Below are 12,380 nucleotides of genomic sequence, written 5' to 3' on the forward strand. Positions count from 1 at the left end.
TCCCACCCCCTGCTGGCCTCTCTCCACCCATCTCCCCTCTGGGCCCCTGGAGCCTGCTCCTGCCTCACCTCTAGAAAAGCAACCCCAGCTACCTATGACCTGCCAACTCCAGCTACCACCCTCTCTCTCCTCTCCCCTGCGCCGCTTCTTACTCTCCAGGTCATGTCACCTCCCACCCTTCCTCACCCTGCCCCCAGCTGCCATCTGTCTGCCCTCCACCCCACAGCTGCGAGCCCCCCGCTGCCGGACACCACTCCCCCCTGGAGCCTTCCCCCTCTCTCTGTCAGGGGACTGAGCTCCAAGAACCGCAGGGACTGGTCCAGCTCCGGCCACCAAAGTGTCACAGGGCTGTCCTCCACTGAGGGGCTTTGGGAAGGTGGGGAGGCAGGGGAAGGGGGGCTAGAAGCCTTCCTGGGATGACAGGCCCCACTAAGCTTTAGGGGCTGGAGGCCTCCAAGCCAGGGGAGGACCGTGGGGAACACTAAGTAGGCTGGATCACGTCCAGCCCAGCCCCCTGGGCAGTGCCAGCCAGCTCCCCAGCAGACCCAGATGGCTCAGACTATGGCTGACTGGCCCCCTCACCCCTCCTCGCCTGTCCCCAGCCCACACACAGCTCTACAAAGAGCCTGGCTCTGCCAGGTTAATCATTCCTGCAAACACAGACACGGTGGTGGTGGGGGAGCACACACAGGCGCAGTCTTCACATATCTGCAGGGCTGCCGTGTGCAGCAGGGAGCAGGCGGGGGGAGGGGGGGACGTGGAGGAAGCTGCAGGGGGCAGGATTCAGAGGACAAGTGGGCAGCCCCACTCAAAACAATGTTTGCCTGGGACTTCCCTAGCGGTTCCACACTTCCAATGCAGGGGACACGAGTTCAATCCCTGGTCGGGGAAGTAAGGTGCCACATGCTGTACAGTTTGGCCCAAAAATAAAGGATTTGCCAGCACGATTCCACATACAGAGGGCTTTCCTTCAGGCTATCTTGCTTACCCCGCCAGGCTGGTTATGATTACCCCTTTTTTTTTTGTGTGGTACGCGGGCCTCTCACTGCTGTGGCCTCTCCCGTTGCGGAGCACAGGCTCCGGACGCATAGGCTCAGCGGCCATGGCTCACGGGCCCAGCCGCTCCGCGGCATGTGGGATCTTCCCGGACTGGGGCACGAACCCGTGTCCCCTGCATCGGCAGGCGGACTCTCAACCACTGCGCCACCAGGGAAGCCCATGATTACCCCTTTTTATAGACAAGGAAACTGAGGCCCAAGGCCATTCAGCAGGTCTATGGCTGAGTCTGGGATGGAGCCCAAGTCTCCTGTCTGGAAGGAGGAAAAGAGAAGACGCGCCAGCCCTGCAGCTGATACACCCACCCAGGAGTCAAAGACAGGACAGCCCCAGGCTCTACATTCGCTGAGCCTGGGCCAAGAAGAGGGCCAGAGCATCTAGACAGAGAGTGAGCCTCCCGTCCACAGCAGTATTCAAGCAGGTTTTGTTGGCTAATTAAATGACTACACTTCCCCACAGCCCTTTCAAACTCAGATTCCAGGATGCCAGGATTTCTCTGGGAGATGGAAGATGAGAAAGTAGGAACCACTGACTTGCTGTCAGAATCCCATCCAGCATTCTCTGTGCCAGGAACAGGGCAAAAGCTTTAAATGGATAATCTCATTTCACCCTCACAGTAATCCAGGAGGTATTTTCATCTCCATTTTCCACACAGGGAATCTGAGGCTCGGCGACACAAAGTGACTTGCCTAGGTCACACACAGCTAGTAGGTGGCAGAAGCAGGGCTGAATCCCAGGTGTGTTTCCTGAATCCAGGTTCGTGTCCCTGCACTAGACCCCCTTCAGGACAGCTCTCAGCCGACTGCAAGCTGCTCTGGTTCCCTCATGCCCACCCAGCCCTGGACTACCAGGAGGCAGGAGGAGGGCTCTTGGGGTGTCCCTAGGTCTGGGACCCTGTGTAATCCACAAGGGCACAGCCCTTCAGTGTTCAAAAAGTTTCCCTGCACTTCTCCTAGAAGGAGGCAGGGAGGCTGGACGGAGAGTGTGAGGCTCAGGGAGGGTCTTGCTAGACTCTGGACCTAGCAGTCATGGGGTCAGGATAGCATCAGCCCTCATTATAGCCTGAGCTGGCCCCTTGCCTTGCAGCCCATGATATGGGAGCTGGGGTGGCCTGGACCCACCTGGGCTCTGTGGCCCTGAAGTCCAGCATCCCTGTCTGCACACCCAGAGTGGAGGCCAAGGAGCCTGCTTGCTGAGAAGTGCAGTCAAGAAAGAGGGAGGGAGGCCTGGAGTCAAAAAGCCCGGGCCCAGGCTTCCCTGGTGGCGCAGTGGTTGAGAGTCCGCCTCCCGATGCGGGGGGCACGGGTTTGTGCCCCGGTCCGGGAGGGTCCCGTGTGCCGTGGAGCAGCTGGGCCCGTGAGCCATGGCCGCTGGGCCTGCGCGTCTGGAATCTGTGCTCCGCGGCGGGAGAGGCCGCAGCAGTGAGAAGCCCGTGTATCGCAAAAAAAAAAAAAAAAAAAAAAACCCGGGCCACAGTCTTGGCTCAGTGCCTCTGCAGGCTGTGTGACCTTGGTTCAGGCACCTGCCCTCTCTGAGCCTCCATTTGCTCATCTACAAAAAGGGAGTGATGGTCAAAGGATATGTCTGAGACTGTCAGGGAGGCCCCTGGTCCAAGGTGACTGTTCATTGACCTTGGTCCCCTACCCCATGGTCTCTGAAGCCCCTCCTGGCCTCTAGGCCATTCAACAGCAGAAGTCCAGCTCTGAGCAGGACAGACTCCAGCTGCCCCTGCTCGAGAGGCCCCAGGACCAGCCCTCCGTTCCGACTCTCACACCTACCAGCAGGATGTCAGCAACCACGGCCCAGTTGCAGGACAGGAGCAGCTCCCCGAGGGCCAGGAACACCTGTGAACAAAGGGTGGCCAGGATGGGGCTCCCTGGATCTCAGTCACCAGCCCCTCCCCACGCTGTTTCTTCCCACCTGTGGAGAAGGAGACTGAGGCTGCCCAGAGGAAGGACCCATCGAGACTTACTGGGGTGGGTGAGGTTTGCAACTGTTTTCCCAGCTGCGACAGCCTCCAGAGTGGGTAGACATTCCCATCTGGGCAGACTGGCAGCCGTGACCCAGAGAGGAGTGCCAGGGCCCGGGCCTGGGAAGAGCACTCCCCCTGATGGACGGCCCCCAGGGTCTAGCCACTGAGGTCACCCAGGGAGGCAGCCAGGACTCCCAGGCCACGTTTAAAGGTGCAGAAACAGGCACTTCCCTGGTGGTCCAGTGGGTAAGACACCGTGCTCCCAATGCAGGGGGCCTGGGTTCAATCCCTGGTCGGGGAACTAGATCCTGCATGTGTGCTGCAACGAAGAGTCCACATGCTGCGACTAACAAGTCCACATGCTGCAACTAAAGACCCCATGTGCCGCAACTAAGACCCCATGTGCCGCAACTAAGACCCGGCACATCCAAAATAAATAAATAATAAGTAAATAAAATATTTTTTAAAATAAATAAATAAAGGTGGAGAAACAGAGGAGAAAGGTCCAGGACTTGCCCACCCTCCCCTTTGTTCCCCTAAGGCCTGTGTACACTAAGGAGGTGTCTACTGCATGCCAGCCAGACTGCCCAGTCCAGGCCTCCTATCAACAGCCCCTCCTAGGCCTTCCCCTTCCCAGACCCCGAGAGCAGCACAGGGAGGTGAGCAAGGCTGAGACAGTAAACTGTGCCCGGGTCAGGGCCAGGGCTTGTCTGAGGTTGCCAGCTGGCCCAGGGCAAAGCCATCCTGAAACACGAGGCTTCCGGCCCCCGTCCAGTGCCCACCCCCACCCCGGGCACCTGTGGGGCTGGGATAACCTTGTGTGCCCACCCTCCGCCTCGCCATCTGGAGGCCGCTGCGTACCTGTGTCTCCCAGCTCCCTGAACCCCCCACCTCGTGCCAAAGGATTAGGACAATCCTCATTCCACTCACTCAAGAAGAGTTTAATGAAGCGGCAAGAAGGAGGGGAAAAGTCTCATTTCTCAGAGCTTCTAAGGGCTTATTGCTGGAGTGGAATTAGTCATTCCTGGAGTCACGGGGCTGTGCCTGGGGCAGCCCAGGCTCTGGATCCCAAAGGCCTACAAGCACCCAGGACCGCGGAACCAAAGGCCCACTGCCTGCACACTGACTGCGCGCCAGGCGTGTCCACTCTTGTCACCCATCCAACTCTCAGCCACCTCATAAGGCACGTATCATTACATCCACTCCACACATGAGAAGACTCAGGCCGACGGTCACACATCAAGTCACTTTCTGGTGAGCGCCTCTCCCCTGCGGCAAGGTGAGGGGCAGGAAGCTGTCGGTGAGGTCGGGGGGAGACTCCAAGAGGTCCCAGAGACCATAGTGCTGGGAGAGGCTGGAAAGAGGGAAGTCGGAGGAAAGCCCAGGATGCGGAGGGCTTCCAGGTAGAGGTGGCATTGAGCAGAGCCCCGAAGGATGGGCAGCATCAGCATGGGTCTGGAAGAGCCCCAAGGCCGTGCCAGGCAGAGAACCGTAGTGAGCAGAGGCCAAGAGGCTGGAAGGCACCCACGAGGCCGGGCGGGCAGGAGTGTGGCCCGGGGCTGCGGCGAGACGGCAGGACCCACTGGGAAGGGGGAGCAGCGGGTGTCTTCTCCCAGTCTCACTAGTCCTTGGCCCTCCACAGACTGGGGAACGCTTGAAGGCAGGGCGGGGCCTCCCTCTGGGCCCGGGGCTGGGCACCCACAGGGGTGGGAATCAGGAAGTGGCCAGCTGGCGAGCCTTAGGCGGGGCCCAGGCAGGCTGCAGACCCGCATTCCAGCCCCACAGGGTCTGCCAACCTGGCCTCCTGGGACCAACGTGAGGGCAGCTCACACCCATCCTTCCCTCGACTCCCACATCCACCAGGACTGTCAGGCCGCTGCCCTCCTCCCACTTCCAGCTCAGAGGCATCCTGCCCTCCACAGCCGGGGGGCCAGCCGCACGGAGCCTGCTCTCTGCGGGTGCTGCGGCCTCCCCGCGGCTGCCCCACACCCCCGGGACATGCTGAGATACACCTTTTCCTTCCTCCAGCTGGAGCAGGGTGGATCCTGACCCCAAAATAGGGCCGATCGGAGGGAGGCTGCAGCCACAACGGGCCCTTTCAGGCTGAACGAGCTGCCTGAGGATGCCAGGTTTCCTCAGACACACCTGGAAACCCACCCCAAGCCACCAATTCCCCGCCTCCACGCAGAGGCTTTGAGGGGCGAAAGGCCCAGCTGGGGAGCGGCCGTCTCCTAATCCCGTAATTACAGAGTCTCCTGAGGCGGCTGCCTGGGCTCAAGGAGGGACAGCCCATCAAAGAGGTGTGACCCCCTGGAGGGACACCCCATCAAAGAGGTGTGACCTGGCCATGTGGGGCCACCCTTGGCGGTCACCACACTCTGGGCCTTGGTTTCCCCAACGCTGCTATGATAGGGGGGCCCAGCGCCCCGGCAGCCCCCTCCACCACCAACAGCTTTTGCTTTTAAAGCTGCAAGATAACTTCAGTTGGTCCCACAGGCTGCGTGCAAATCGGGTCTGAGAAGTCAGCGGCCTCCACAACCAATGCAGACTTGTGTTCCACAATTAAAAAAACAAAACAAACAAGAAGGGCCCTGGTCTGAAGTTAAGTCACGGTGAAGAATGTAGCCAGCCGACCGTTCAAAGCTCCTCCCACACGGGCCCCTCAGCCCCCTGGACGCCCTCTTCTGCACGGCCACAGGCCCCTCACACTGACTAGGTCCCCAAACCTGCTCTCTCCTCCTGTCCCCCCATGTTACTGTCCCCGCCCAGGGTGCCTGAGGTAGCCAGGATACAGGACCCACCCACAGACTGGCCACCAGCAAGCTGCCCAAGCGGTCAGACACGGAAAGGGGGAGGCGGGGGGCTCCTACATGCCTTGCTCGCCTTCGCACCCCTCCAGACACCAATTCCTGTCCATTCTGCATCCTAAATGTCCCTCAGATCTGCCCCCTCCTCCCGGCCACTGCTGCTGGCCTGGTCCAGGCCTCCCCCGTCCCTCCGCCTCACCAGTTTCCCAGGCCCCACCATCCCTCCCGACAGCAGCCCCGGAGGGGACTTCCAAAAGGGAAATGGGAAATCTGGCCTTGTCCCCTTAGTGCCTGTTCATGGTTCCCTGCACCCTGACTCCGTCTCCCTGGGTGATAGGGCCTGGGAATACTGCCTGAGAAGCGTGGAGCCCCTCAACCCCTGGCCTTTCCATTTCACTCAAGAGGATTTCCCCCTCCAGTGGGGGCGGTGATGATGCATATTTCTGGCCTTAGTCACCCCTGGCCAGAGAGGCGTACACACACACACACACACACACACACACACACTCTCTGACACATGCACTCACATAACACACAACCACACAAGCATGCAGACACGTGCATCCTCAAGACACACACACACACACACAAGAGCTCCAAGACCCATGCACGCATACCTAGACCCATAACCTGGGACACATACGCAAAACTCACACACCACAAAGACACATATATAAGCAGGTAACAGGGATGACATTCTAAGTATTAAAATATGTGTGGCAAGAGTACCAACCAAACAGACGGTGGCTGGAAAACAGCCTAGCATGTACCTGTGCATGCTTGTGGTCTTATAATGTAGACAGCAAGCTGTGCACAATCACACGGGCACACACACACGTATACATGTACACAAACGCGCTCCTGCTTTTGCACTCATGTGCATACCTGCACTCGGACATGCACACACTCATACCTTCACACACAAAGACACCCTCCTCACGTACACCTGCACGCACAGGTAGGCATGGGCAGGGAGCAGGGCGGAAGCTGGAGCACCTGCCCCAGAGGAGGCTCAGCCCCTGTGGAGTGGAAGGGACAGTGTCTTCACTTTGGTCCATCTCAGTCTGACAACTGGGCAGTAACTGATCTCTGAACTGCAAAGAATGGGGGGAGAAAGCAAATGTCTCCCATGGGCTTGCGGAGACTCAGGCAGAGGTAAGGCCGATCCTCCCCTTGCACAGGTCAACTCCTCACCCAGCATGGTTGAGCCAGTCAGGATGCAGGTCCCCGGCACAGACTGGCCACCAGCAAGCTGCTGGGCCGGGTGGCACACTTGTTCCCTGGGCCTGCCAACCTGTAATTGCAGGGACTGTCTTTAGGGTACAAGGGTACCGCCCAGCTCCCATGGGCCAGCAAAGGCCCAGCAGCCTGGCAGACAGGCAGATGGGGAATGAGCTCCAGTCCTCCTGGAGAACCCAGCTGATACTGCAGGCTCTGCTGCCCATCCAAGAAGAGACACCTGCTAGATCCTGGCAGGGAAGTGAGGTCCTCAGAGGAAGGGTAGGTGGGCCTCTCTCAGCCCCTCATAGGCAGCCTCTGGCAAGGCTCAGTTACTCCAGCCCAAGACACAAGAGCAAAAGGACTGGGACTTCCCTGGTGGTCCAGTGGCTAAGACTCCTTGCTCCCAAAGCAGGGGGCCTGGGTTCGATCCTTTGTCAAGGAACTAGATCCCATATGCCGCAACTAAGAGTTTGCGTGCCGCAACTAAAGATCCCACGGCAACTAAGACCTGGCTCAGCCTAAATAAATAAATAAATAGGCTTGTCCAAAAAACCCGCAAGGGCCAAGTGGTAGGAGAGATCCCCCAAGCTGGGGCACCTGCACGGCCCAGCTGTCTGGGCCACCAAGGGGTGAGAGCAGGTCCCATAGCCAACCCTGGAATCCTTAGCTGACCCGGACCACAGCTACAATGGACACACATCCTGACTGCTCCCTGCCAACCATCACGCAAGACTCCCTTGTGGGCACCGGGCTCAGCAAATACTGGGCCTCCATCTTTGGTCCTTGCTCAGGAATCGCCAAGGCTGAGAAGGGCAGCATCCCTTCCCGGATGTAAAGGCCTCAGTGACCGCCAAGCTGGCTCTGCTCTGTGTCATGGTGGCCACATTGCTCCTTGGGCCAGAAGGGAACTCAGGGTTACGATCTAGTTTGGGCTGGAAGGAGCCTTAAAGATCATCCGGGGCAACTCCTGTGTGAAAACGGAGGGTTGCAATTGCACCACAGACTTCCCTTCCCCCAAAAGTAAAAAATAGTGTCGGGGGGTAGGGGGGAAACATTTTTCACCAAAGGAAAAAAAAAAGCTTAATGAGGTAAGTATTAAATATTGGCAGCCAAGGCAAAAAAAAACAGATAATTCTGGAGTAAAGTAGAGAATATAACCCTTCTCAGCTCCTCCCTCCCCAGAGCTCTCCTCCAAAACCCCAGCATCTAGAGGGAAATAAACTGAGCAGGGGTCCTGTGTTTCCACTCTTAACTGAGAACCAGTGGGAAAAGCTGCTGGGGAGAAATGGGTAAAAGTGGTGAAAGTGAATAAATGACTCCAGTTACTGACTCCACATAAGGCCTAAAAACAGTAATTTTTTACTGTTTTTTACTGGGCCTAAGGCCAGTAATTAAGTAGAATGAACCCTGTGATAGAGCATTTACCTAAATCCCAGAAGAGAGAGCAGAGTCCAGGTGTTCTCACAAAGCCCCTCCTGCCTTACCTGAGCCCTGCAATTCCCTCAGGCGACAGAGAACCTAACACTCAGTTCTCAAACTGCAGCCCCTTTGGGGAAGAGAATGGTCACAGAGAAGGCAGGAAGAGAGTAGGAGAAAAGAGTCACCCACACTATATCAAAGCAAGTTCAGTATCAGAGCAGAGCTGCCCACACCCAGGCTAGAGAAAGCACTCAGTATGTGAACTGTGCAAACATACAAAAAAAAATAAATAAAACAGCAAGAGAAAGTGAGAGAGGGAAGGAGGTAGGAAGAGAGGGAGGGAGGGAAGAGAGAGAAGAAAGAAAGAAAGAAAGAAGGAAGGGAGGGAGGGAGGAAGGGAGAAAGAAGAAAGAAAGAAAGAAAGAAAGAAAGAAAGAAAGAAAGAAAGAAAGAAAGAAAGAAAGAAAGGAAGGAAGGAAGGAAGGAAGGAAGGAAGGAAGGAAGGAAGGAAGGAAGGAAGGAAGGAAGGAAGAAAGAAATGAAGAAAGAAAGAAAGAAAGGAAGAAAGAGGGAGGGAGGGAGAAACAGAGGAAATGGAAAGGAGGAAAGGTGGAGAAGGAAGAAGAAAGAAAAGGAGGAAGGAAGAAAAAAGAACCCAACTTAGAAGACAGATGATAGAAGGAGCAGAAGGAAATACCTTATAATTGTTTCAAACTACATTGAATAGTAATTCAATAAAGAGCTCAAAAATGAAATGAACCTCCAATAGGATGAGATATAAAAGGATATTGCAGACTTAAGGGAATAAATGGAGGAACAAAGCAATAAACAACATTATTACAGAACTAATAAATTAAAAACAGTCAGAAACAGAATAGACATCAACCAAAGTAGAATCACCAATATAGAGAAAGGCTTGAGATAATCTCACAGATTGACTGATTTTTAAAAAACACAAAGAAGAAAACATTGGGACCTCCCTGGTGGTCCAGTGGTTAAGACTTCGCCTTCCAATGCAGGGGGTGCGGGTTCAATCCCTGGTTGGGGAGCTAAGATCCCACATGCCTTGTGGCCAAAAAAAAAAAAAAAAAAAACCCCAAAACATAAAACAGAAGCAAAATTGTAATAAATTCAATAAATACTTTAAAAATGGTCCACATTAAAAAAAAAAACTTTAAAAAAGAAAAAGAGAAAACATTTAGAGAGAAGTAAATGATATGAAAGACAGGTGAAGTAGATCAGGGCTGGGACTAGAGCACGGCAAGTGAGACACATAGGGTACCAAATTTAAGGAGGTACTCAGTCTCTGGGTTGCACAAGTGTAGGGTTAGCCCCTGGGAGTGAGTGCCTCCTTAAATTGTGTGCCCTTATGCCTTGCTGGCCTTACCCTAGTCCCAGCCCAGAAGATGATCCAACACAGGTTAAAAAAAAAAAAAAACTCAACAAATAAACAAACATAAGAAATATTCAAAGAGATGAGAGGGGGAAGGAGGATACTCAGTGCTGATTCAGCAGATAAGAACACTGTTATGAACAAACTTTTATATGATATAGAATATTTAGCATTGAGATATATCCTAGCTGTTGCAAGCAGCTTCTAACATGGCTCCAGAGACCCCTGCCTCTTGTATCTCATCCTGGGTGTGGGCTGGACCTAGGGATGTGCTTCTGATGAGCAGAATACAGCAAAAGTCATGGGATACCACTTCCGCGATTATGTTACAAAAGACCGTGACTCCCCTTGATAGACTCCTCTATTGCCTTCTCAGCCTACACATATTCAGGAAGGGAGCTGCCATAAGAAAGAAGCCAACATAGCAAAGGAACTGAGAGCAGACTCCAGCCAATAGCCAATGAGGAGCTGAGGCCCTCAATCCAACATCACAGAAGGATCTGAATGAGGCCCACAACCACTGAGTGAGCTTGGAAGCAGATCCCTCCCTAGTTGAGACTTCACATGAGACCACAGACCCTGGGCTAATGCCTTGATTGGAGCCTACAAGAGACCATGAAGCAGAGGACCCAACTAAGCTATGCCTGGATTCCTGACCCACAGAAACTGTGAGATAATAAATGTGTGCTGTCTTAAACAACTACACTTGGGGATGATTTGTTACACAGCAAGAGCTAACTAATACACTACCTAAGCCACTGAATTTCAAGAATAAATAATATAATCTTCAGGTATCCAGATGAAAAAGTGAATCGATATGAAAGATTTTTTAAACTTCATTCTTCACAGCAATATTTGATACGAAAAGACAATGGAACAAATGTTTGCAAAGTAATGAAAGGAAGAAAATGTGAGCCAACAATACCATACCCAGTGAATTGTTATCCAAGAAAAGAGGGAAAGAGGAGAAGACAATCTCAAACATAAATGAACCAAAGGAAAACCACCTCTCTAGCCCTTTTTGGTTTGGAAAGGGGGACAGAATGGATTAAAAACTATTTAACCACAAAATCTACTCAGGAGTTGAACCAAAACAAGAACTCAGGAATGGAGCATCTATGCAACAGATGGAGAATGAGTATTGAATCTATTTAAATCTGAGACTACTGTCCCAGATCTAAGGATTATGCTTAGAGAACAGACTGTGAGTGTTATAAATCTAGAAAAAGTAAAAATAATAATATAACTAACAAAAACCAGGAGACTGGGGAGAGAAGAAGGGGGAGGTATAAGAAAGCTGATCAGGATTCATCAATAAGTCCAAAGTTTTAAAATTAATTTGAAGTTAACCAAGTCCTTTGATTTCACTTCAATTTCTTCACGTAAATTCATATAAATGAATTAAACACTATATGATTCTATTTACATGAAATATCCGGAATAGGCAAATCTATAAAGGCCGAAAGCAGCTTAGCAGTTACCTAGGGCTGGAATAGAGGATGGTTAGGGGGAAATGGTGAATGATTTATAATGAATATGAAGTTTCTTTTTTTTTATAGGAAGCCCAAGAAATGCATTTATTCTATTGTATTATAAAGTTTCTTTTTGAGGTGATGAAAATGTTCTAAAATTGATGTGGTGTTGATTGCAAACCTCTGTGAATATACTAAAAACCATTAAATTTTGTACTTTAAATTGTATGATACCTGAATTTCATCTCAATAAATCTGTTTTTAAAATTACCAGATAACCTCAGTTTAACAAAAGTATTTCTAAACACATAAATCTGGGTTTATATACAGAGGCACATATAGAAGGATGGTCACATCACAAAAGTAGAAGCAAACAGGCCAAGATGTTAACAGTAGCTGATTCTAGGGGATGAGAAAATGGAAAATTGTTATCTTCTTCTTTGTGCTTTTCTGGTTTTGCTTTTTTTTTTTTAATTTCCCCCAAATAAAAATAGAAAGGTCATTGATAGAGTGTGGTGGATTGAATTGTTGGTCTCATCACTTGATTTCACTGTGATAGCATGATGCTTCCATATCCTTGACGTGTCGAGTCCCCCAGAGTGTGATCCTTGGTCCTCTTCTCTTTTCTATCCAAGCTCAGGCGTTTGCTGATCTCATTCAGTCTCACGGCTTTACATAACCAGCCTAGACCTCTCTCCTGAACTCCAGACTCATAAATTTCCAACTGCCTCTTAACATCTGCAGTTGAATATTCTAAAAGGCATCTCAAATTCAACATGTCTAAAATTGAACTCCTAATCCCATCCTTTCCAAAAAAAAAAAAAAAAACCAACAACATCTCCGTACTTCCCTCCAGCCTTCTCCGTCTCAGTAAATGGCAACTCCGTGTTTCCAGTTGCTCAGGCCCAAAACCCTGGAGTTGCCCTCGACTCACCCATTTCTCTCACACTCCACACCCAACCCGTCAGGAAATCCTGTTGATTCTACTTCCAAAACGTACCCGGAATCTGACCACTTCTTCGCACTTCCTCCATAAGTAG

General features: G+C 52.3%; 1 protein-coding gene across 1 annotated transcript in view; it reads right to left on the minus strand.

The window, feature by feature from the left end:
• Nucleotides 1-12,380, minus strand: part of SPNS3 (SPNS lysolipid transporter 3, sphingosine-1-phosphate (putative)) — a 67,578-nt gene that overhangs the window by 5,373 nt on the left and 49,825 nt on the right. The window contains exon 11 of the mRNA XM_060133430.1: nucleotides 2,835-2,900. Within this exon, the coding sequence (XP_059989413.1) occupies nucleotides 2,835-2,900 (66 nt within the window). The remainder of the gene's footprint in view (nucleotides 1-2,834; nucleotides 2,901-12,380) is intronic.

The sequence above is a fragment of the Lagenorhynchus albirostris genome, chromosome 20 (assembly GCF_949774975.1).
Source record: "Lagenorhynchus albirostris chromosome 20, mLagAlb1.1, whole genome shotgun sequence".
Classification (NCBI taxonomy): Eukaryota; Metazoa; Chordata; class Mammalia; order Artiodactyla; family Delphinidae; genus Lagenorhynchus; species Lagenorhynchus albirostris.